Source organism: Motacilla alba, chromosome 9 (assembly GCF_015832195.1).
Source record: "Motacilla alba alba isolate MOTALB_02 chromosome 9, Motacilla_alba_V1.0_pri, whole genome shotgun sequence".
NCBI lineage: Eukaryota > Metazoa > Chordata > Aves > Passeriformes > Motacillidae > Motacilla > Motacilla alba.
In genome coordinates this window covers 15,215,427-15,241,950 of record NC_052024.1, presented here as the reverse complement: position 1 = coordinate 15,241,950, position 26,524 = coordinate 15,215,427, and the positions used below count along the sequence as shown (strand labels likewise).

Below are 26,524 nucleotides of genomic sequence, written 5' to 3'. Positions count from 1 at the left end.
GACTGTCTGGACCTTATAAAGAAGGCAAGGGAATGCTATATATTGAAAATGCATCAGGTGTGCTAAATGGGAGCAGTCCATCCACTCAGGATCTCGGACCTGAAACAGCCCAGCTGGAGCTCTACCAGGACTCCAGGCATCTGCAAGTCCCAAATGAGAGGCCAGATTTCTCATTTTCACCCAGATGTTATTTCAGACAGAAAAAGGTTCAGACAGGTTCAGGGGAACTTGGCCATACGTTATCACTGGTTGAGCAGCTTGTTCAAATACAGAATTTGAAGTCAGCAGGAGGTAGAGGTGTCTGCACATCAGGAAACCCCCTAAAATCCCTGTTCACATTTTCAGGTACCTAAAGACCAAAGTTTCAAAGCAGAGTATTTTATTTTTCTCTGGGGTAATCTTTCCCATACTAAGAGGGAGCTGAGGTTTGATACCTTAGGCTGAGGGAGGCTCAGCCCAGATGCTGCTCCTGAAAAAACAGCAGCTCCAATTCCAGCAGGAGCCACTGTTCAGCACAAAGGTGGAAGAGAAGGTGGGGAAGGGTGTCCCATTCATGTCAGTCCCATTCATGTTCATACATTAGGAATAAACTTGCAACACAACCTCTTGGTCATGCCTTGGCTACAGGGTGCAGCAGGATCCTGGCAGATAGTCTGAGCTGCTGGCGCTCAGAAATCCCTTTGGTGTGCTGCTGTAGCTGAGCTTGAGTGGCAGGGCACTTAATGCAGGGAAAAGGGATCTCTGCTTCTTACAGTCACATCAAAATTACCTGCTTATTGTGGAATTTGTCTCCACTAACTTGTGCTGTCTAAATATTCACTGACTTGTCTTGCCTGTTTTTATGCTTCTTATACAGTCAGCGAAGAGAAGTAGATTCCCCCAGTGGATGATTCACCTCCCCTGTTTTAGGCTTCAATATTAGAATGGAATTAATGACCCTGTGGAGGTACATTTCAGAGAGAGAGAGCTTTAAGCTCCTCCAGCTAGCCAAGGTGAATGCCCATCATTTGTGATAGGAAAAGCCAAGTTGATTTCTCACTGTTTGCTGCCCTTCCAACCCAGGCCTCCAACTTCCACCACCTTTGAGTGCTACTTAAAGGATTTCAGGTGGCCTGAGCTGGCCCTGTGTTTCAGCCCAGCTTGTGTCAGTGGACCATGCAGGAGAGGGGCTGAGTTAGGAGGAGAGATGCTGCAGTGGCCCATTGAACTGGCAGCCCCCTGAGAGCGCTGCATCTTGGGTTCAGCCCACCGGTAGTTGCCAGGTTTCTGCCTTTCGAGGAAGAAGAGTTGTTTCATTCCTATCCTGGAGTAATTAGTGACTGAAATGCCCAAAAAAGGCAGCCCCAGCTAGAGCCATGGTTCTCAACCTCTGCTCTGCAAACCCTGGGGGTCCATGGATCACTCCTAAGGTAACTAAGAAGAATTCAATGAAAGGTAACTGAAAAACCCATGTTTATTGTCAGTTGATTAACTTTCTCCATAAAGGAGCTTGTCTCTTCTGGAAAACATTGGGGGCTGCTGAGCATAAAGGTTGAAAATCACTGAGCTGGAGTAATGTATCTTTGTATGTAATAATTTGATAGTTAAAGGGCTAAAGCTGTTCAACTGTACCTTTATGAAAAAATGTCTGGAGAATTGAATAGAATGTGATAAACTTTGTATTGGCATTTTGATTCAGTCTCTGAAACCTGAGAAACTGAAGGGATTCTATAAAAATAATTCTACAAATGTGCAAAGTAAAAGAATGAAGTCCTTTTCATATGGATTCCAGCTGATCATAGAGAATCATGCTCATGCTGTAGACTGTGATTATTCTGTACTCTTTTTACGATTTAACCCTGACAAATGGTAAAGAATTATAGGTTAATTTCTGTAGAACAACAGGCTTCATCCCTAGTACCTATACAATTACTTTTTAGTTGTAGATGTACATTGAATTTAATTTAAGATCTATGTCAATAATTTTTACAGGATGAAGAATCAAAGCTACTCAGGATTTTGGGTTTGCCCACCAGGGTAGCTTTGAATCCAGACACCCAGTTTTGACAGTCAGATCCCTTGGACAGCGTGGCTTTATCACATTGCCATAGACTTTCCCTATGATGGTTGGTACAAGAAACTCCTGAAAACCTTTATAAACTTCCTCTGCATTAAAAAAGACAAGGCAGGATTTGGCAAGCAAAACTATTCCTCTCATGGTCATACATGGTAAACTTTTTTAGAAGTGTTTTGGGGTTTTTTTCCTCCCACATTTGGTTGAGTTTTACTTGATTTTGTCAGTATTGGTTCACCTTTACTTGAACTGCTGGATAATTCATTTGTAGAAGAGGCAGTACATTTAGGTACTTCCATCTGTGTTTAAACAAGGCTCTTGTGCTTTCCCATTAAAAAAAAAAAAAGATTTTGTATTATAATGCTTGTGGTAGATGAGGTTCTGAATTTAACTCCTTCCTACTCTAGTTTCTCTCAACGGCTCTATGTTATCAACACCTGGGGTTTCTAGTTTACTCTCTTTGCAAATATGAATTTGCAAGAAGGGGTTGATGGTAAGTAGCGTGGTTTTAATTTGCACTTGCGAAGTGTGTCAGACAGTTTCATCAGGGCATGGCGAGCAGAGGAAAGCCTGTCTTCCTCTGAAAACAGCCCTCAGAGGATGTCAGAGAGTGTGTTTGGCTGCGATAATCACTTGCAAATGCAGTATGGTTTTGAAATGAGCTGTCCAGGAGCTGCTGGAGAAAGGGATGCCTGTGCTCCTATGAATTCACTCTTTGTTTTTCTCTTTATTTTTTTCACCTGTTTCGACTGGTCTTCATGTTTCTGAGCAGTCACTTTGATATGCTTTTGAATGAATCTGCTTGGTTGTGTTGGTGGAAGTTCTATGGATTCACTTGGGTGAAACATTTGTGACAGTCATCTGTTTTGTTAGGCTGTACCCAGTGATATAGATAGCCCCTTCCAGCCTTCTGTTTATTACTCCATCTACCTGGCATCTTTATAGCCTCATGCATCCCTCCTATCCTCCTAGTGCCTTCCAGACAGCTGTTGAAATCTCTCTTCTAGTGGTATCTGAGTACCCTTTTCTCATCCTTCCACACATTCCTGTCCTCAGAGCAGGAATCTTGTCCTTAGTTACTGTTCATTTATAAAGTTTTTTTCTTAATCCATTACTAATCTTAAGGTTTAAGCCTGGGGTGATATCTGAGTGCATGGCTGGACTGTGGCCACCCTTCTCTCTCTCAGGCAAAAGGGCAGAGGATTTATGGTGATACCTCACCTGTGCCCTTGCACAAGAGCTACAACCAACTTGTGTCCTCATAAATCATCAATGCTCCAGTAGTGTTAAATTCCCTGTAGCCTGTCCCATTTCTCTACTACACCACATCAGCTAGCCTTACATCTCCCCCCATAAACCCCAGCTTTCATCACACACTTGCCCAGTGCCCTCAGAGGAATTCAGAATGAGTCACGCAGGGCGCCTCTGGGGACTCCTACTGATGCAAACTTCCTCCTCCTCAAGGCAGCCTGTGGTTTGATGCCACAATGCAGCCAGTACTTGTTAGCTCGGGCCTCCGCTGTGGAGTTGATAGCAAACTTTGGGCTCTGCTCCCCCAAATTGTCACCTTCCTTCTGGATTCTGGTGCAGGAGGGGATACTTGCAGCTCATCCTCTTTGTGGTGTCAAACACAGGAGCTGCTCGGTACCGGTCCGCAGATTGTGAGGGTTTGGGGGTTTTTTGGAAGAAGGGTTTATCATTCATTCTTAAGGTGTATTCCAGTCCAGGCAGGAGACTGGCATCAGTGAAGTGAAGTGTTATGTGGATGTTTATATGTGTTATGTGGATGTTTATATGTAAGATTGAAGTCCCCCAGTTCTTGAGATAGGATCAGAAGAGCTTTAGTACCATCTGTCATGACCTGCTTCCAGAGTCTGCATTCAGAAATACCGAATGTGATGAACAAGGCTCACTTATGTTGTTTTGGTTTGGTCTTTTCTCCTCCCCCAGACAGGCCATTGCCTTTATAACATTATCTACCTTCTACCTCTTCACATGAAAAAGAAAAATGCTTTTCTGGTGGTAATTACACAGTGCTGCATTGTGGACCTTTCATCCCATTACAGTAAGTGGACAAACTACTATAATTTACAAGAACAAAATAGGTGAGGAAATGGGAAAGTTTCTGGCACTCCCAGGCATAAATGCCAACCTGACGTGGGAGAACAATTCTGACAGAAAGCAAGTTTTCTTGCTAGCAATGAGTGCTGGTGCAGTTGTTTTCTGATGCAGGGATGGAGGAGTGCCAGCTTCCCTTCAGGTGTTTCAGAAGTAGAAGAATCAGGCAGTATTAATGGAGGGCTACGGACCCTTAACCTGTCTCTGCCCTTGCAGTTCAACTGAGACATGCTTCAGCTCTTCCTTGCTCTCAGTTTGAAAATCTCTTCAGTCTGTCTAGGTGCTGTCTTGTCATGGATCTGTTAGCAAGGTCAGGGTGTGAATACATTGAGGTGTTTTTCCTCCAGCAGAAGTTTGCTGCCTTATTATTCCTCACTTCTGAATACACACCTTTCACACCTCTCAGAGCAGACTGATGCTCTTATTTGCCTGGGGTTTTTTGCTGATTTATAGTGTTTCCTTGTGGGAGGTTTGCCCTGAAGGTGTGATTGCAGGAGTAAGGTCTTTACCAGTGCATCAGCAAAAAAGTATTTGCACATCATCAGGGACGAGCTGCCAGTTGGATGGTATAGCTTCCTTATCCCTTGGGTAGACTTGCTTGTAGGCTGTGCACTGGAAACTGAGTGGCTTGCACTTATCTTTCTTTTCTTTGTGTGAGGTGGTTACCAAATGTTGGGGGACACAGCCACCCTGTACAGAGGATGAGTTTCTCCCACCCTGTACAGAAGATGAGTTTGGAACCCTTGGAAGCTCTAGGTGGCTGAAGCTCCCCCAGCCCCCTCTGGGTGGTTTGGCAGCAATTAATTGCCGCCACCTGCTGACCAGGCACAGGATTTCTTTGACCCCAGTGCAGCTTCTGCATGTCCCGAAGAATCCTCACCATGCCCTCCCCAGCAAGAGGGTGGTGGAGCAGTAGGTGGAGGTCAGGTTGCCTGCATAAACAGGAACACCTGGGGACAAATACAAGGTTGGTCATTTAAAGGTGTCACATGCCTTAGAGTGCCCATAAGCATGGGTAAAGGCTGACCTGCTCTGCCTTTGGGCTGCTGTGAACTTGTAGATTATGAAGCACATCATGGATGAGATCAAGCCTGGTACAGGAAGTTTGAATGAGATATAACCTCATATAACTATGGTGTTAAGTGCTGTCAAACTGCATGTCTTCACTTTAATGCATTTCTCCGTAGAAGGCATAAAATTCAGGTACTCTTTTAGAATAAAGGAAAATAGAGAGGCAAGAAATTTTTCCTAATCCTAAACTCTAGAAATTCAAGTTTACTCTTCTCTGATGCAGTGAAAAGACATAAAGAGTGTTGGTCAGTTTTCTTCAGAAGCTTTCACATTGCTAGCTCTTTAACAAAGATGTCTTTTCACGCGGGTGTTTTTGAACATGAGGTAAGCCAGACAAACAAGTACACTAGACTGAAGGATGTATGATACCTGTTAGACAGCGTCACTGCAACAAAGCTTCATTCCGCAGCCAAATTGCAGGAAGCGGCAGCATTTGCTGTGATCCTCTTCCCTGGCTGCCCCAGCATTGCTGTGCCTGGGGCACTGGTGCAGGGTTACATGGCTGCCATGGTAGGAACTGACTTCTGAAGCTCTTGGAAATCCTGACCCACTTTCTGCCTTTTAATGAAGCATGTGTAGCATTTATTTTTCTAGGGTCACTCCAGGTGTTCAAGTAGTACAGACAGGGTAGGGACACTTCAGTGACTTGTTTGATCAGAGTTCATTCTTATAGCCTGAGACCTGCTTGCAGGCTATCCCAATCTCCTGCCTCCTGCGCAGTTAAAGGAGCTTCTGTATTGGGGCAGAACCCTACAAGTGCTCTAGGGACCCAAGGAATTTCATGTCTCCATAGAGACTATAATCTCATTTTCTCTCTTTTCCAAAACAGACTCATTTTCACAGGAATGCATGGGGTTTTCCCTAATTATCCTCTGGCGAGTCTCCCTTTTTTTTTTTGCGTGTATCATTTTTTAATTTGTTTGTTTGCTTGGAGGCGGAGGAGAAGCCTCCAAGGAGAGATGAAATGCCATGCACGGCACTTCTGCTCTGCTGCTGTGGTGCCGTCCCTGTTCTGTCAGAGCAGGGGAAAGTTGCTATAACCATTCTATAACGTGTGTCCCTAGGTTATTCTTCCTTTCCTAAGCAGTTTGAGTTGCTGCATGGATGTTTCTGTAAACGCCCATTTCCACCCTCATTGCTCAGCCCAGTGCCCATGTGGCCTCTCCTGCTGACCCTGTCTCTCTCCTTGCTCTCCAGGGCTCTGGGACCTTAAGCAGCTCCGCTGCCACCACCCCATCCGTGTCCACTCCTGTCACTGGCCACAAGCGGATGATCATCCCCAACCAGCCTCCTCTCACCGCCACCAAGAAGTCCACTGCCAAGGGCCCGGGGCAGCCGGCACCCATCCCGGTCACTCCCGTTGGCACCCTGAAGCCGCAGCCGGTGCCGGCCTCCTACGCCACGGCCTCCACGCCGAGCCGCCCGGCCTTCAACGTGCAGGTGAGGACGGCGCAGCCCAGCCCTCACTACCAACCGCCCAGCCCGCAGCCCGGGCACTACGGCAGCCTGGGGCCCGGCCAGGCCTACGCTGCCGCGCCGTCCCGCCAGCCCCCTGCCCCTCAGTACGGAGCGCCGCAGCCTCAGGGGCCCAACTACGGCTACGGCCCTCCGCCCGGCCGGCCCGCCGAGCCCGCCTACGGGTACGCGCCCCCGCAGGGCCGCTACCAGGACCCCTACTACGGGGGCTACGGCGGCAGGAACGGCTCCGAGGCGCCCTACGTGCCGCAGAGCTCCTGGAAGGCCGAGCCGGCGTATCCTGCGAGTAATGCCATGGGCCAGGCTCCCCCTGGGCTCTACCAGCCACCGGGCACGAAGAAGACCTACATCACTGACCCAGTGCTGGCCCCGCAGCCGCCCGCCCTGCAGCAGAAGGTAAGAGATTCCAGTGGTCACTGGCATTCCTGGGAGAGCCACATGGCTGAACATGGCCTGGGACACTCTCTGGAAGGTGGTGGGGGTTAAGGTGGTGCTGTCAGAGGTGTGGAGCAGATTTCCCTACATTTGGCTTCTTTAAAGCTGGAAATAGGGAGCTCTCATCTGCTTTGAAAAGAGCCTCTGCAGGGGCTTAGAAAAACTGTCAGCCTCAAGTAGTGAGATGGTATTGCATGTGGAAGCATGGTGTCAGCCCACGGGAGGGAGGGAGACTTTGTCCCTGTGACATGCTGTTGCCCAAGGAGCTCCCTGGCCATGCCTCTGTAAGGCATCACTCAACTGGAAGCTTTTCTTCTGGGCACTCCCAAGATGAAGTGAGAGGCTGGGTGTGAGCTACTTCAAGTACTTGTGGGCATCCCTGGTTCACCAATTAATCCTCCCTGTCCTCAGGCAGATGGGAGGTACACCAGAGGCTGGTTTTGATTGTGGTTCAGAGTGGTTGCGGAGGTTGTCCTCCGGTGTGTCGCTGTTCAAAGATCACTTATCACTGAAACCACATGGAAATGAGTCCCCACAGAGCTCGGCTCTGGTTTTCCTCTCCGATATTGGTACACGGGTGGCCCCCATCCACTTCAACAAGTGCCTGGACCTCATAAAGTGAAGTCAGTTTAAAATAGAAAGTTAAAGTGGGTCTGCCTCGTTTCTCTGCCCAAGCTGATCCTGCCTGGCTTTTGTCACTTCTCCTGGTGGCCATCTCTAATGTGGCTCTGGGAGGTGTTTTAGCTTTGTGGGGCCCTCATTATGTACGATGAGCTGACGTTCCACAAAGGGTGAGGTAGGGAGGCAATGATGCTGTTGCTGCCCAGGCCCACCTTGGTACGTCTGAGCACATCCATGCTCTTAAGTTTGTGGGTGCTCACAGGGAAAGGGGGAAAAGCTTCAGATACATAACAGATACAGGAAAGCCTGTCCCTTTGTCATTTCCTTCTCTAACAGCACACAGATGGTCCTCCCTGAATTCCAGGTTTCCTGACAGTGGGAACTTTAAAAGGCAAAGATGTTTCTCAAGGCAGTTTAGAGAGGGCAAGAAATTACAGAAGTCCTTGAAATATTATCTACAAGCAGCTAAGAAACTGCTTTTTCTCTTTTCTTCCCCTTGCTTAACAAGAACCTTTGAAGCAGGGAGAGAAGTAATAAAATCTCAGCTCTGCATGTACTTGGTATAGAGCTTAGATTAAAAAGTAGTGAAAGACACAAAATTTGCACATAGCTTTAACTGGTGTAAATGGTTGTGGTTCCAGTGGAGTCACTGAGGAAATGCTGAGGTATAGCAGATCCATATTTAGACTTTTATAGATACAAGTAGGCTTATATATATAAAAAATTTAAAAACTGTAGTTCAGTCAGCATCTCTATGGAAACGCAAATCATCTCAAACCACAAACAGCACAAGCCTGTTAGTCTCATTTGCATTACAAAGCTAGAGGGACAATTTAATTTAGCTCAAGTTGGGGGTTTCATGTATGCCTATATATATTTGTATATACATGTTGGTGTGTGTGCACGTGGCATTTGCAAATACACAGGCAGAAATACTTAAGTATCTCTATAAAAAATAATTTCACTTCTTCCGCAGAACAGACTATCATCTGCATAATGATAAACCCCTGCAGAAACTTTCTTTCTCTTCCAACCTGCTAAATAGATGTTTTCTTACGTATTTCACTTTGGAGCTTACAAATCTTTTGTAACATATTGGTGGCAGGCCTTTGCCTTTAAAGCACTCTTGTCCAGCCTTACCACATGCTGTTCTCTTCCTTTGCAGAATAACTCATTCATAAAATCGACTTTGGGAATTATTTTATTTAAAAGGGAAAAAAAGGCTGTGTTAGAGCCAGAGATCTGTTAGGAAGAATTGTCACTGTAATTTGATTTGGCTATCATGTAAATTTTAACATCTTTTCCAGCACACACACATGATTCTGCATTTGGTTGTGTTTTGCCTTTTCAAGGTTGATTTGGGACCCTTCAGTTAAAGAAACGGAAAGGGTAAGAAGCATTAATACATATCACATAAAATGTAAGATGACCTTTAGGAATTTTTCTTCTTGCAAGGGAATGGTTTTAAAATATCAAACAATTTCTAAATGTATTCAGAAAAGTGCATGCCTAATCTTGAACACAGTTTGTGTGCAAATTATTAAGGATGTTGTAGCAAATCCATCTCAGATTAAAAGTTCATGGTCCTTAATTCCAACATATACCATGATCCATCACTGTGAGAGACAAATTTTTTCATTAAATTTGTTTCATGTTTCCAAAGGGTAAAAAAAATGGTTTATATTTGCATTCTGGCTAGGAAGAGGCTCATGACACGGTGGCTCTGTGTTTTTTGCTGTGTACTAATCATGTTGAAGTCGCTGCTGATCCAAAATAAATCTGGATTGGTATGGGAACAGCAAATAATCTGTACTGGTTCTTAAAGCCTGCTGAAAACAATGAGTTTTACTCACACACAATTCCACATTGCATTCTGTCCTTGGGCCACTTATAGGGTGAGAGTCATGCATGTGAAGCCTCTGGGCATTTTAGTCTTTTGCAGCACCCTGTCTAGCATTAGTGCCCAAGTCCTAGTTAGGAAATGATCTGGTGGAGTGCATGTCCTCATTTAAACCTTCATGTGCTTCAACAGCCAAAAAACCTCAGGAGCTTTCTCTTCTGGATGGTGGGTGGTGGGGACTTCTGTAGGAACAGCAGCAGAGTTCTCATGAGACCATTTGGCTCCTCTCATGCTCTTGCTGTGCCTGCTCAGGCCAAGTCAAAATCTCTTAACTCTCTCTTAACTTCTTCTTTCCCAAAGGGCAGAGGGCACAAGGCCAGGGTGCTCATTAGGTATGCTCATTACTGGCACCAACATGCCCATAGTAGACATATGACAAAACCAGTTTCTCATGTGGATTATTCCCAGGACTTTGCCCTGTGGCCAAAGCAGCACTGGTGAACTCCCACCACCAACCAGCTCATCTATCACCAAATGTTTCTGTGCTGAACTGGTTAAGACACCAAAAACCCTTGTTGAGTTCTCATATCTCCAAATAGTTGTAGGTCCTTTCACTGGTTTTGGTCACGTTTGAGCATTTTTGAGACACTATCATATCTCCCAAGTAGATTTGTGGACCTTTAAGAGGGACCTCATGGATCTCCTGGTGTATTTGAGGAGTAGCTCTGGGAGATCTGTTCTTCCTAGATCCCAGCTATTCTCCTGATTCTAACACAGGCTTTGGGAAGCACATTCCTTCCTAAAGGGACCTTTCATGTTTTCAACATCTAGACTGGTACCACTGAAGCCATTTGAGACAGCATTTTAGCTCTGGTCCAAAATGGTGGAAATCTTAACAAAAAGCATTTATCTCTTGAGAGGAATTTAACAATTTGGTGAGGACAGAAGTGTCTTCTAGCTCTGATTTAGTACAGCATCCAAATCCACATTTCTTTGCTGCAGATTTGCTGGGAGGAGAAAGGTAGCAGTGTCCCTTTGGTAGCTGTGTCTGTTCTCCCAGACATGGTACAAGTGCCCAAGTTCCTTAACCTGCTCAGCCATGAGTTGCAGTATCTCCATTCAGACCTGTAGAGGCATCAGTGCATATGGAGCATGGCCTTCTCTTCAGACAGCCCTTCAGTTTTACACACCTTTCCAGGTGAGCACCATGAAAAGTGGGGAGACAACTGTAATCCAGGAGGATTTAATGAGGCAGCTCATGCTTGTGGCTTAGGTGGTGGTGCCTGCTCATGACTAGCAGACCTCAGCCACCGCGTGGTTTCCGCACTGCTGGAGGTGATTTCTTTGCTGCCTGCTGCAGCCAGCCCTGACATGGTCTCATGCAGCTTGCAGTGCCCAAAAGGGACTGTGATGGCTTGCTGTTTTCTTGTTTTACACAGCTTTTGTCAGTTTTTCCACTGATTTAATACCTGTGATGGAGACATTCGCTTGGAAGTTTCATCTTGGCTTCAGAAACATCTGCTCACCAGTGCCCTTCACTATGACTGATGCACTTCTCTTGCACTAGTTTAATAATTTTTACAGTCTGCCATCACTCACTTAAAGGAGATACCTCCGGCACTTGCATTTGAACTCAGACTAATTCTCTTGCTGTTTGCTGTTAATTTAGCGACTAGAAACTTTTTCTTCTCTGCAGATGAATAAAAGCAGTCTGCCAGATTCCCTCCTGCTGTCACAGGGATATATTCCTTCCTAGTGTTGCTTTTGACTTGTGGAGAAAGGCAGGCAGCTTGCTTTGCATTGCTTGCCTCCCCCAAAATGTCTTCTCACCCAAAATTTTTTGCCTTTACCCAAGTGTCTTCACAAAAGTCACGTATCAAAAATTTTCAATGGATGGAATTTGGAGACAGTGAAAAATGACGATTGAAGTTTGTTTTCTGTCAGTGTGGGACAGTGGCTTCCCATAGTTTTAATATGCTCAAATAAAGCAAACCAAAGTAAAATTAAAAAGGGTGATTTAAAATATTCTACTTCGGCATTTAATGAATTAAAAAAGACTGAAAGCCAATGTAAAATGAAATAGAATGTGAAATTCTGAAATTCAGAGTTGAATCTGCAAGTTCAGTGTGACATTTCAAAATTTCCAGACGAATATGCAGTTCCTTTCTACCCTGAGAATAGCAACAAATGTCAAAATGTTGACATTCTTCACAAAACAGTAATTCAGAGTTCTAACCAGCACTAGCTGTATATCAGCTGCTGACTCTTGTCATTGCTTCTGGGTGGATTAAATTAAATACTGTTGCTTCTGTTAAAATGAGAAGGAGGGGAAAGAAGGCAGTTGTGTCTAACAATAAGATGAGAAGCTCATGACTTGTGGTACAGTAGCATTGAGAATGATGTTTTCCTCTTGAAGTTATTATAAATCTCTGCATGAAAATCGTTGTGGGTTTTCTCAGGTGAATAGGTGCTGGCAAGAGATGCAAAGAGGTGTTCTCAGAATGGTATCCTTATCCTGACTGCAGGAATATGGCACAGTCTGGTTTATATCCTAGACTTTTGAAAGAGCCCAGTTCTTGGCTTAAAATGTGTTTAACATGTTCGTTTGAGAACTTTACTCTTTGTTCTTTGTATTATATTTTTATTATTTAAGCACTCCATATACTAGCAGGAACCAGCTGATGACAGAGCAATTAATCAGTTTTTTTCTCTTAGGTATCATATATTTGGATTGTTTTCCTGAAATAGTGAAACAAAGAGTTGCTAAACAATTACCTTGGAGTTAAAGATAACAGGGAGGCTGCAGTTACAGGAGTAAGTCAGGTCAGCATATACTGAAAAACCAACTTAAATTTACAGCTTCAGGATGCAGCTTTTGCAGCTTTAGCCTTTAGTCAGCCACAATGGGTTAGAAATATAAAAGGAATAATTGAGAAAGAGGCTTTTGGCATAATACCTGGATGTTCTTTCTTGCTCCTTCTTAAAATAAGCTGAGGACAATGCCTCCACACATGATAAGGCATGGGGCAACCTTGAAGTTAATCAAGGGCTCTGCTTCTGTGCTAGTTAACTCTTGATAACCAAGTGTCTACCTTGAGAGATCCTGCCGGACTGTGTTACAGGATAACATAAGAATTTTGGGTCTGAGGTCATAAGATGCAGTGAGTGTATACTTACATAGCATCAGACAGGGAGGCTGGCAGGTTTCCAGGCAGTGGGGCTTGCCTGAGCCCTGGGGTTGCCAGAGCTCAGGTCTCTAAGGGGCAGCCTGCTCTGTAGCGTGATGTGACAAGGATGGTTGGCCTTGCTACTGGTTTACAGCTTTCAGTACAGAAAGCAGCACCCATAAAAGTGAGTGCCACTTAATTTACAGGCAGACTCTGGCTATTGAGTGTGATGGTGCTGCTGATTACTGGAGGAGCTGGTTCCTTCCATTTAAAAACACACTCGAGTCCAACCACATTGTAATTCTTTCAAAGCCAAAGCACCAGAGCGTTGAGGAAGCTGTTCTTCTGTCAGATAACCTCTGTGTCATTGTAAAGTTTATTTCAATGAAGCCAGAGCCTGAATGGGTAGAGAAACTTGTCCAAGGTTAAGCACCGATTGATTAGGAGAGCAGGGCAGAACAAGGAGATGTGGAACATGCTGGTGTCATTTGGTGGCTCTTCTGTTTGAGGTGAGAAGGTCTCTGGTTGCCCTGTTGGTGTGAAACTCTTTGGGCTTATGACCTGATGGTAATGCCAGTGTTAAAAGAAGTCACTCTGCTCACAAGACAGTGACAGCATAGATGATGCTTTGGGTGATGTCTTATTTTGGCCGTGTCATTTGGAGTGGATCTTCCTATATTTGGGTAGTTTTCCCACTGACCTCTGTGAAGCATATTTGCAGTCTTAATTGAGTTTTGAATGGCACACATATAGATAAAATAGTAATGTTTTGTTACTGGAGCACCACTTTGTGTAGGGGACTCTGTACAGTTTAAAAGATGAATCATTTTTCCCTGGATAGGGATGGTTGTGCACAGATAGGCTCTTGAGCCTAGTACTTGAATGAGCAGGCAAGTTAGACAACTATCATGGTGCACAGTGAGCAGTGCCAGCCATGAAAATACCACCAAAAATAGATATTCAGTTGTAAAGATTACAAAGTAGTCTATAATGTCTACTGATATAATACTTGTTTAATCCAAGAATAATGGTATGAAGCAGTTGCTAATATATGGTTACATTTACTGATCATAAATGTTCTGGTGTTAAACTAACTTTGGCCTCCACATAATGGGCTTCCTGTTAAGATTTACCTCTGAATAACTATAAAGAAACATGATATGGTAAATTTAATAGCAGCCTTTGGGGGGAAAAAAGTTTTAAAAAAAAGAAGAGGTTTCCTATCACAGGCTGAAAGAACTCCTGCAAGGCAAACAGAATCTGCAATTACACTGACAGTTTTGTTCTTAAATGAAAATAATAGTGAATTATAAAGCTGTAAAATTGTTTTCACAACAATATTTTGTTTTTATAACTTATACTATTTCACTTAGTAGCTGTCTGGCTCCACAGCAAGTTACATAACATGGTATTATGAGTATGATGCCTCAACTTTTTCTCTAGGGAATTAATTTAAGGGCTCTAAACTTTCCAGTCACATTTTCTTCTTTGTTCCAGATGCAATGTATTCTCTCTGCTGGAAGAAATATCAGATGAACTATGTCTTGCTTGTAGCAGAGTAATATTCATGTGTCTCTTTATCCACACTAATAGGGCAGTGACTTAGTTTCACATGGCTCCTCAAAATAGTCCAGATTGAAATGGGCCATCTAAAGTCAGCTACACAAAACAAATTAGAGGAGTGAAGCTGCTGTGTGTTAGCTGATCAATGTAGCATTAGCAAGGATTTTCCACAGTTTGGTTTAGCACAGACAGATGAATTATTCTTACTGTCAGTATCACTCATCCTCCCAATTAAATATTTTTCTAAACAAACAAACAAAATTTCCTCAAATCAGTCGGCTGTAACTTAACCTGACTTATTAACCTGACTTATTAGGATTAGTTTACTCATCAATAAAATGGAACCACACCTGAGCTATAATATACAGCAGATTAGCTATCATAATTTTCATCCTATTATTGTCTAGTTAGACTCTAGTTTACCAACACCTGAAGAATCTTTTTTCAGGATTTTCCTCCAGGTTTGTGAGAACTGGTTGGTCATCAAATGAATCACTTTTTTTTCTGTTGTTGCTGCGGTAGAGCCTAAAGTGAAAACTCATGCCTTTTCCATGGAGAAAAAATAGCCTAAGTGGACAGGGAAGCTCCTGCTGTGTATATCTCACTGGTGGATTCCTTCTAGGCTGTCACCAGGAAGCCTGGAGAGTTTTATTTTGCAGTCCAACTCAGCCAACAGAAGAAATCTCTGTGAGGAAGTACCCTGCAACATTTGTATTATTGTAAACCTCTGTTTTGTGTGTATCTCAGAGACTCAAAGATTCAGGTGACAATTGTGTTTTCCTGATCTGATGATCAGCATCAGAAAGGTGCCCTGCACCTCCTTGTCAAGCTTGTGTTAGAAGGCTGCTTTTCTGTTCCTTGCTGCATCAAAATCTTTCCCCCCTCCTATTATGCAATACTTGTAACCTCTCTTTCCACAGGCTGCATCCCAAAAACATACTTTAGAAACGCATCAATTCTTGCACGACCTCATTTGAATACTTCAGTTAAAACTCCCTCCTGAACCCATTTTCCCAACTGCATTTCCCATCATCTAGATTTTTCACAACTTTTACGTGTTTCTACATCACTTTCCCTCAGGGTTCTTGTCCTCCAAGGCTTAGGCCTAAAATTAGGCCTTTTGCTGATGTAGAATTTCCAGATCACTGAGCAAGTAGTGGATGAGTCTCTCTAGTAGATTTTTCAGTGCAGAGAAGTAATGCAGTTGTACTGCAGGCAAGCATGGCCCTGTAGGTACCAGAGGGTGTTGGGATTGTACATGCTTGTGTTTGTTTCTTCATGATGTCCAAATATAGTTTTCAAATCTGAATTCAGCTTCCCACCCACCTTTCTGTACCATTTCACCATCAGGTCACCTTCTACTGAATAAATACAGAACAGCAATTAAAACCATATGTGTAATTAAAAGAAATTCAGCATAAATTTAAACAGCATGAGGATAAGAAAGGTAGAGGGATAAAGACAACTAGGAGCTCAGTTCTGTGTGACCTGCTTTTGAATAAACAACATTATATTCCACAGTCAATTATCCAAAAAGTACAATGTGTTCTGTTGCCAAAAAAAGGTTGTCAGATAGAAGTGGTTAGTCAAAAGGACACATGCACTGGAGTGAACATTAGTCTATTGTACTTGGTATAATATACAAACAGAGCTGGCTTGTTACTGGCTTTTTTCTTTTTTTTTTTTTTTTTTTAATTTTTGACTACAGATGTGATTATGCAGCTTTTTAATATTACTTCATGAACATCTAATTGCAGGCTTCAGCAAGAGGTGCAGACCTTGCTAGGGAAATCAAATAAGGTATGCTCTGTGCAGCCCAATAATAAGGCTTCCAATACAAAAGTGGAAAAACAAGTCATTAGTTACAACCATCGAATGGAGGTCTAATGGGAGCCACAGGATAAACATTCCATTTTATTATGTCTTCGTTATATGTTTTGCAAGAATCCGTGGTTATAAATTAAAATTGCTTTTTGCAGCAGCGGCTGTAAGAAAGTTCAAAATCTGTGAATGTACCTATTATTTTTATTTATATCACAGCAGGCTGCTAGCAAAATTAACTTCTTTTTCCCCCTTCTATTTGTTAGTTAAAAGATGGAAAAAGCATACAAATGCATATCTGCAGGCAGCACTCAAAATTGCCCCTGGGCTTTTTTTTTTTTTTTTTAAATCAAGATGGCATCAATTTAAAATGGGAGACAAAAGAGGAGAGGAAACCCAAACATCTCAGATAAAATTAACTTCTTCACTATTACACAAGTTGGTAGGGTCTGGTGTTTGTTTAGAAATTTAAATTAATGCTACTGAAAGCATCCAGATTGTACTTTGACAGATGAGACAGGGATTTGCTTGAGACCATGTCACTGACAAAGCAGAAGAATTTCCAGGGCTCTTCTCCAATTGAACAGGCAATCGTGGAGACCCTGATTACCAGCAAAAAAAGCAGTATTAGGACAGGATTTTCCAATGCTGTCTTCTGCCTTCTGAGCTACTGTGTGAGAGAATGTGTTCAATCTCTGACTCTGCCCCAGACTCTCTCTTGAACCTTCCAGCAAAACAATTAATTTTTTTTGTTTCTTAATACAGCATTTGGAAGTCACTGCCCCAAGGTAACAGCCAGAGCAAGGGGTCTGTGGAATGGAAATTTGTGGTGGTTGGAAACATCTGTTTCTCCTTTTAGGAAGGATACAGACATGCAGTCGTAAACCTTCATCACCCTCATCAACCCTTCTGCTTCTATTTAGGAGTTAATTATTGACTGAGGCACCATAGGCAGCTTCTCCTCTCAAGGAGACAGGCTATACTGGACAGGAGATCTGTGGCTTTCAGTGTGCAAATCCCAAGCATCAGCAAATTACTTCTGAGCTGTACTTCCTCTGATCTAGGAAAGACTTTTGTCAGAAGCTTAAATTCATTATGTGGAGGCTGCACGTCCAAGGGGGAAAAATAATTGTATGCAAATGAAAAAAGGCAAAAAACCCACTGCCACCGAGACTTTTTTACTCTCACGTTAGCATTTCTGTGAGTCCCTGAGGAAGCAAGCTAAGGTGGTCTCACTTGGGCTGGGAATTCCTGCTGTAGGCAGGGTTGAGGTGGGTAGGCGTCTTTCTCCAAGGACTGGTCAGGAAGAGCCTCCAGGCAGGCACCATAGCACTTCACTAGGATGGATCAGATTAAAAAATGATACAGGTTGCTAAGTCTCCATGGTGCTGCTTTTGCTGCTCCCTGGTTATCACCATTATAATTCTGCTAATAATGCTTAGTAATTGTTCTAAATACTAGATAATGCCAAGAATTCAACACCATGGAACCTAATTGTTTTTCTATCATTGGGAAATTAAAAAAAAAAACCCTGTATTTAGTGATGAGGAACCTGTTTTAAAGTAAAAACCTGGATTTTTCAATGCAAGACAAGTTCCTGCAAGCTTTGCCTCCCACTGTGCTGCTAGTTGCTGAGAAATTATTTTATTTCCCAATTTAGATGTTGGACAGTGACTCAATATGCCCTGGAAATATTATCATTCTAGCAATTTTCTCATGTGGTAGCTCAGCTTAATGTTGGAGAAATGGGTAGTTATGAGTCCAGACACTATAACGTTGGACTTGTGTTCTAAAAATAAATGTTTGGTTAACTTTTAGTTGTCAACAATTTTCTGCTGCCACACATGTTAGAAAATGGAATAAATGGCCTCATGCAATTCCAGGCACACTCTGTGGTCAACAGAAGTATCTGCAGAAGATGAAATCTGGTGGTAATACAGATAAATGCGGTGGCCGCTCTTGCCGTATGGCATGTGCACCCTGATGTTTAGAACCTTGAGAGCAGAAGAGTTAACTGTTCAGTAGGAAGAGCAGGTGAGCAATTGTGCGTGTAGATAGACCTTACCAGCATGCCTGATTTCTCAAATGACTCCTTTCTGGCTTTAGACTTAGTGGTTTAACCTTTTTTCTTCTTAGTTTCCTCTCTGAAACAGGTATAATATTTACCTCGCATATCACAGTGGGGGTTTCAAGACTTGATTGTCTGCAAATTAGTTTTAAAGTCTATAAATGCAAAGTAGTGTTCCTATTTTCTGTGTGAAAGGTAATGAAAATCACGTGCAGAGCCTCTCACAGCAGGCACAGTGGTTATTTGAAATGAAGGATATTTCTGTACCTTTGTATGTAAATGAAAGAAAGATCTCTCTTAAATCTGTGGCTATTAAAAACAGTTAACTTTTAGCATTTATGTAGTGTTTTATACTGTGAGAGCTCTCTTATGAATCTCAACTAAATTCTTCACAAAGCCTCTGAAAAGCTTATGGCAATATTCTGCTGTTACGGTCATTTCCCCGAACTCACAGAGGGAGAAAGTAACTCAGCCAGGCTCATATGGGTGGCAGCCCTGTGGCTTTCTCCTCTCTCAGTGACAGACAGAAAGCAAGGACCTGTTCTAGGCAGATAAAAAAGGTTCCCTCAGAGGTGGAGAATGAGCTATTTAATCAAGCCATACAGTTTTATGAATAAGTCAACATTAGGAAAGTGAGGTATAAATATTCCTTGAGGGGCAGTGCAGAGCTGTGACCTTGTCTGGATCTAGGGGCTTTGGTGGGATTTAGGATGAATGTGGCCCACTCTCCCATGTGCTCAGTGTGTGCTTAGAGCAGAAATATGCAGTGCCTCACTGTGGCTTAAGTCCCTGTTTTATTTTGTTGCCAAGCATGGGGAAAGGCCAGTGAGATCAGGCATGACTACTGACATCCTCAGCTTTCCTGTTACTGAAGCATCTGCATGTTTTATGGGTAACCAGATGCAAAGAATGTGGGAAATGAGGAAGAGGATAAGTGTTGTTGCCCAGTGTTCAGGATTGTTCAACCAGTTTCCTTTGGTCTTCAGTCTGGGATGGTTCATCAGACATTTGGTGGCCATGTTATGCCCCATTTGGTTTTAGAAGGCTTTAAAACAAACTAATTTATGGAAGGAGCTGCGTTGCAGCTGGAGTCAGGCTATCTCTGTACAGTAATTCCAGCTGTTGCTGGAATGAGATGAGAAGCCAGAAGTGGAAACAAGCAGACATCCAAAAAAGCCACAGCAGATACAACACCTCATATATGAAGCACATACACAGAATTTGTATAGAATAACATTTTAGCAGTGAGTTTGGTCTGTCCTATGAAGGCTCTTGAGTTGTAATGTACAGGTTTTCATTTTGCAGTGTGTATATTGGACCAGAGTGATGTCACTATGGTAGTATTGACTTTGGAGCAACTCTGTTGATTTAGTGACAGCTGGGAGTATAGTTCAGAGGCTAACATAGTATTGTCATCTGAGGTTCTCAAGCAACAACTAGGAGACTGAGTAAATCATAGAGCAGCCTTTTCTGTTCTTGTATTTCCTGCCTCCCTGAAACAATTACACATTGAACCTGTTCCTGGTACAACAGTGACTTTATGGTTGGCTCTAGGGGAATCAACACCTTATCCCTGCTGGTTACCAGCTGTAACATTTTTCAATACTTTCTTTCGTGAGACATTGTTTCTAAGAAAAGAGAGATTTTACTTCATATGTAGGAGGATATCCCTGTGTGAGTTCTTGTAAAGAAGAAGGAAGAGGACTGCTTTAACGGAACTGCTCAAGTAAATGACACCCTGCAGTGAAAACCCATCAATTTCTGGGGAGATTTCCTGTAGCATTCAGAGTGGGCTGTGAGTGATTGGGGCTGTTTCTGAACAAATACCACCAGTGATGTGAACCTCATCAGAAAGGACTGTTGGCAGTGTAGGTAGGGAGCAAAGGCAGGTATCAGGAGGGGTGGGTTGTGAACATGCATCCTCACAGATACGAAGCAGAGATAATGTTGAAAACTTTGGCCCTTTTTACAGATATACATTTCTTCCTAAGCTTTCTTTCCAAGCCCCCTACTCCTGATTTTTCCCAGAAGGATTTCTCTGAATCTCACATCCTATTGTTCTTGGACAGTTTTTTTCCTGCTTCTCTTACACTCTGCACAAGAGGCAGCTGTTCACTCCTCCTCGGTGATGAATACATACAAGGGTCAGTCTGCAGGGTCCAGAGCATTGTGATGACAGTGAGCAAGGCAGCTACGCTGAGCTTTTGCTGATGAGAGTTTATTACTCATGGTTTCATATCAGCTCATATCTGCCTCAGCTGTTCTGCAGATGCCTTTCTTCCCCAACACTGTTTTTTCACTTGAATTGCAGGAGACTGCAATTCCTCAGCCAAGGTGTGTGGCTTTCCTCAGAACTGTGTGATTGCCACTGGGTAGATCTAGATTGGAAGAAGCTCAAGAGATTTGAGTGCTGGGAGAACCAGGAGGACTCAAATTGTGGGACTGCAGGAATGAATGCAAAAATCTACCTGACAAAAAGAAGCAACTTGGCAATTGCTGACATATATTTAGTTGGAGGTTTGTTGTGGGATATTAACACCCAGATGCATGCACATGTGTATAGGCAAATATCAGCTGGGTAATAACACTTGTAGGGTTCTGCCCATGGTCCTCAGTGTTGGCTCATCATCCATGATTTCTGGTCTTTTGTGCCTCCTATTCATGAAGTTTAAAGTACTAACACTGAGGACTGACTCCTATGGCCTTCAGCTGAATATATGCAATGAGTTGTTTTTAATCAAAACATGATTTTTGAGTGGCCTTATGTCAGCCTTTAGCACAAAGAATTCACCAGCTTGGTTTGACAGCTTGGACCCTGTATTAGCTTCCTTTTCCCTGGGGGTTACTGTGGATGAGCTGTTTCACACTGGTTTCCCCCATCAACCTGCTTGCCCCAGGCATGAGCAATTCAGGTGGCTCATTCTCCTTTCATAGGAACTCTGGTTGGATCACTAAATCTTCCCCCTATGGAAGAAGCCTGGACATTACTGTGTGCAAGCAGTGAAGGACCATAAGAATGCCTCTGAACAGGCAGCGCTCATCATGCAGATGCAAAACCCAAACCTTGTTTGGGTTAATTAATGTGCCCAAGTCCAAAGAGAAAGTGGTGTTGAAGTGGGGGAAGTGAACCCAGAGGTTTTGACACGCAGTGGTCTGTGCTTCCCCTGAAAAGGGGAAGTTGTAATGGCACCTGTAAGGTTTGCGGGGTTTTGTGTGAGGCCATCCAAACCGCCAAATCCAAATTTCAGTGAGTCTCTCAGTTTTCCTTTGTTCCTGCTTCACTGGCCTCTCAGAGAATCTCCTGGGGAAAGGACCATGTCTGTGTGTCATCCTGGGAGCTGCTGGGCACCACTGGTAAGCCTAGGAGCTGAAGTCCTGATGTCTTTCAAGTGATGCTTCAGAATGACGTTGCCTCTCTGGCTGGGATGCCCAGGCACGGGGCAGTGAGCAGAGCAGACAGGGTGGGTTGGAGTGTGTGTGTTTGCTCAGCAGAGCGCAGCTGCCTTGTCTGCTTGTTTCAGAGCACAAGGGAAAGGGGACAGCCAGCGGTCACCGGCCGCCTTTAGTAAAACATTATCTCAATTAATCCTTTGGTTGTGTTGTTTATTAAGGGACAGCACTGCCCACACAGCATTTAAGTTTATCCCCTACCTTGTCTTAGTCAAAAGGCTAGGGCAGCCTGACAATGCAGCAAGCCCAAAATTCCTTCTGTGGATGACACTGAAAGAGCAAACCTCAAGGAAAGCTTTCAGTGTAGCTCAAGGCACAGCCAGTCCTGCTTGTTTGATCTCTCCCTGCTTTCCCTCTCTTGCCACCACAATACACATTAGTACTTGCTGATTCACAAATGCACATAATCCCTCTCACTCTACATCTCTCTCTTGCATCGTCTAACAAACAAGGAGCTTGTACAGCTGTCTGACTTCTGGTGAAAGCACTGAGCACCATGCAGAGCTGACCTTCAGCGTTTTCCTTGTTGTAGCATGAGCAGGTTTTAACTTAAAAATGACAGGTCAAGACCAGAGCCAGACTAACATTGTGTTTGATGTTCTGTTGGTCCAGCAGTATTTGTCTTGGTTATATTGTTGTAGTAGTAGTGAATTCCAGAAGTTCATTGCTATTTCTTTTCCTGTGTCTTCAGCATCCGGACCAGAAATACCAGTAGTCCTTTTTTTATTTTTTCCCCAAACTTGAGAGACTGTTAGACATATGACTTTCTGCAATCTTGTATTCTTGAGGGTCACTGCATATATCCATTGCTCTCTTTATCTGGGTCATTTGCAGATCTGCTGGTGCCTTGTATATAGATCAGCCCCTTGAGAGACCTGCTATTTTCCCCACCACTGCATGAGCTGTTTTGGTCCCAGTCTTTGCTTTGGAGAGTTTTCTGTTGTCATTCAGTGTCTAGGTAGCTGCTGGCTTTCTTAAGCACCTTAGTTGTCTTGTGCTGGGACACTGGCACTTGTTCAGCTGGGGCTGGTGGTCTGTGCATATTTGACACAACGTTTACTCTTGTCACACCATGTGTCCTCTAATTACACTGTCCTGGATGGGTGCCAGTAGGAAAAGGACAAGACATACAGCACATTATGAGATGGCAGAGAGGGTTTACTGGTGTGTGAGGAAAGATTTTATCCTGCCCTTTTAGCAAATGTTTGATATTCACAGGAATGTCCAAAGTGCTTTCCTTGTTCTCAGGAGCTAGGGCCCAGCTCCAAGCAGTTGCAAACAGCCCTCTCAGCCTTGCACAAGGCTCTGTGATGTGAACACATGGCTGTTGTCACACAGTTCCTCCCTGCACAGGAGTGGTGTCCTTAGAGCCAAATCACCTTTGAGCCACAAAGCACTTATTAATCCCACCAAAAGCTCTATGACTGACTGAGACAAATTCACCTTTGAAAATTGAACTAATGCAATGTGATGACTCAGAAACATCAAGGGATTTTTTTATTTGTTTGTTTTGAACCACAAATGGTGCTGCCTGAAGTTTACCTAGGGTCAAGCTACAAACTATAGCGCCAAATTTTGACTGTGCTGATCTTTGGAGCTTAGCTCATTATAGGAAAGCCAGTCCTTAACTGGGATACATAATCAGATTTGAATTTCACCTCAGAGCCAAAAACTGATCTTTAACTTCTACAGTTCTGCATTTTCTGTAAAGTACATATTTATAGTCAATGTGACACTGCCACATGACTGGTAAACAAGCAAGTCCAAAAGTAAACACTGTAAAATAGGAAACCTATGGACAGTATTTACATCATCAAAGTTTCCCTAAATATCTTCAGCTACTATCATTTGTCTAGTGTTGTCATCATCTTGTTTGTTTGTTTTTTGTTTTTCTTAATTGACTTTGTACAGATTTCTTTTAATGTGAACTACACACCATGTTTTGCTGGTATTTTGTCAGGGAGAAATGTTCATCTGATTTGGAGGGAAATCCTGTTCAGGTGTGAAGATAAAACAAAGATTGGGGTAGTAGGTGAAAATTGTCTGTTTTCATCCTTTGTTTTAGTATGAATATAGCATTTAGTTGGGGAGAGCTGATGCTCATTTCTAGCGCTAAACCAATTGTTGATCCTCCTAAACTGAGTGAAAGTTGTGAAAATCCCCAGGAAAAGTGAAGAAGAATTTTTTGAGGCATGTGCCATTTCAGACTGGGAAACCTAACTTTTGCTTTTTGTATCTTCACATGTGATCTTGCCAAAATTTCTAGCATGCTCACAGTGCTCTGACTTCATTGCTGCTTTGCTTTTTTTGACTTGTGATCATCTCAGCTTCATTACTAACAACTAACCCCTTTCATCACTCTCTCTCTCTCTCTCTGTTTATTTAGAGATTGACCTTTTGAGTGTTTGCACTAACAGTTTCTCTTTGTGAATTGTTCAACCGCTGAAAATAAGTTCCAAGAAAGGGAATGTTATTTTTCTCTTGAATACTTGCAGCATTCAGAAGTTGTGCCTGCGCACCTGCTTTTCAAATGAAGCACACCCAGCTGTTCTTGCCTGTTTTGGGATGTCCAGAGCTTAGGAGACAGTGCCCTGTAGTGAAAATTAGCAATTGTGATTTGGCCTAGAGGGTGGCATTAGGCTATATTGGCACCAGTGAGAACAAGGGAGTCAAGCACTTTGTTTTGCATCCCCTTTGAAAAGTTTCCTCTCAGGGATGGACAGCTTCTCCAGAGCTGCACACATGAACAGCATATTCTACCATTTGCAGGGCTGGCTGTGAGAAAGACTCTGCAGAACCTGCAGCATTTAGAAGAACAAAAGAAATATTATCTCTTTTTTTATTACAGCACATGAGATGCAAATGAAAGGCAGAGAAGTCTTGCATATGGAAGAGACTGCACATTTTCAGTTTTTTGTAATCCTTGGCTACAGACAGAAGTAAAGTGTGCATTTGTTGACAGGACAGCGAGGTGTTGGTCTGGCAGTCATTCTAGAGGTTAATGTTTTGTCCTCTGAACCACCGATAAAATTTCCTGTATGAAGAAGAGGAGACAGAAAGTTTCAATGGGAAAAAGCAGAAACTCAGATCAAAGTAGAGGAGCAAGCACTGAAAAAGCCCAGAAGCCCTGTTTGCTCCAGAGCAAAGCAAAGCTGAGGAATGGGAGATACAGAGAAAGCAGGACGCTAAGGATTGATGTCTACCACAAACAAAAGCAGCTTTGGAATGGTTATTGCATAGGACAGCACTTAGGAACCCCAGCACTCAGAATTAGGCTAGAGTGACTGTGAGGGCTTTTGACAGAGCTCTATGATCCATCTCCTCTGTTAAGTGTGAGAGAAACAAGAAACCACAGGGAAATGACTGCAAACCCCCTTGTCAAAAGCTTTGAGAAATCTTCCTGACTTTTACTTTTCCAAACTTGACACTGTTATTCCTAAATCTGTTACATTACAAAACACAGCACATGTGCAAGCTGCTGAGTTGCTGTTTAATGAAGCATAGTTTCCTATTGCCTGTGAGACAGTCTTTACAGACATGAGGTTTGCACTTTGGTTTGGCTACTAGAGCCGAGCCCTGAGCTCGAGGGACTGCAGTGGTCTCAAGCAAGGGACAATCATTCTGTTATTTCTGCACCTCATTTAGCAACCCTGTTGAATTATCTAAGACTGACCAGATGAAAGCCAAGGTCAGATTCCACATCTTCAGCCCCAAGAAGAGCTATGAGAAGTTAATCTTCGTGGTATGTGGTGTCACCATTCAGCTGCACTGTCACCTGCAGTGTTCTAACCGCATGGTTCAGGAAACAGCAATACACTGAAAAGAGAAAATATTCTGCTGCTATCACAGTCATTTCAGGCCCAAAGCTGGGTCTGGCCATGTCCTCTGGTGCATAAAAACTTTCACTGGCTGTGGGCTCTGGCATCTGCCTTGCACACGGGTTTCTCAACCTTCAATCTATTGGCTAAGAGCCACCTTTTGTTTAAATCTTATGGGATTGCAGCTGGCCAGGTTGGTCATGCTGAAATATGTAAGTGCTGTGCCTTGCAGGCCTCTGTGATCCATCTGCAAGAGACATTAACCTCCTAGGTGTCTCTTGCCTAGTCCCAGAGCTCTGACATGGCCAGGCTGTTCTTCAGCCAGTAACTCATGCTGGTGCTGGTACCAATTTCCCAGTATCCCTGGCTTAGCCTGTAAGGTTGTTGGCTTCTCCTTAAGTTATTTACTCTGAAACCGCCCAAATGTCATGGATTAAGCCAAAACCCAGTACACCAAAGCATACTGTCTTTGATCTTGATTACAGTAGGATTGGCTTTGCTCGCTGCATTTATACTTTTCCTTCCTGATCGTCTGGCTGTAGCTTGCACACCCAGGGTCCGTTATTTATTCACTTGTCTCCAGCTTCATTTGCTTCTTTGCTGTGGTACTCACTCTTCTCCTTTTTACTACCACCTCTGTTCACATGTCTGGGTGGAGTGTTATGACTGGGACCAGGGATACCACTGGTCACCCCCAGGTGTTTATCCATAGCCTCACATATCCACCATACTCTTTTGTCCTTGGTGAGGATCCATTACTCCCTGCCTGTCTCTGCTGTCCTGCACTGACAGCCATACTCAAAGAGTTTGGTGCAAATCCAAGCAAATTAGCCAGAAACATTCAGACCAAATGGATTTCTTTGGGTTTCAGGTCATGTTACAGGGACAGAATGAAGCATTTAGCGCCCAACATGGCACTTGTGTGCTAGAAGCAAAATTTTAACAGTGTGGTCACCACCCTAACTCTGCTCCATCACAAGACAGCAACTCCATAATGCAGTGTCCAAGCTGGGCAGCCTCTGC

The 26,524-nt window shown here is 43.4% G+C and overlaps 1 protein-coding gene across 26 annotated transcripts in view; it reads left to right on the top strand.

Moving 5' to 3' along the window:
• The window catches only part of LOC119704331 (LIM domain containing preferred translocation partner in lipoma), a 330,317-nt gene that overhangs the window by 199,242 nt on the left and 104,551 nt on the right, over positions 1–26,524 (top strand). For all 26 annotated transcript variants that reach the window (XM_038145382.1, XM_038145377.1, XM_038145361.1 and 23 more), the window contains one exon: positions 6,440–7,114. In XM_038145382.1, coding sequence (XP_038001310.1) covers positions 6,440–7,114 — 675 coding nt within the window. The remainder of the gene's footprint in view (positions 1–6,439; positions 7,115–26,524) is intronic.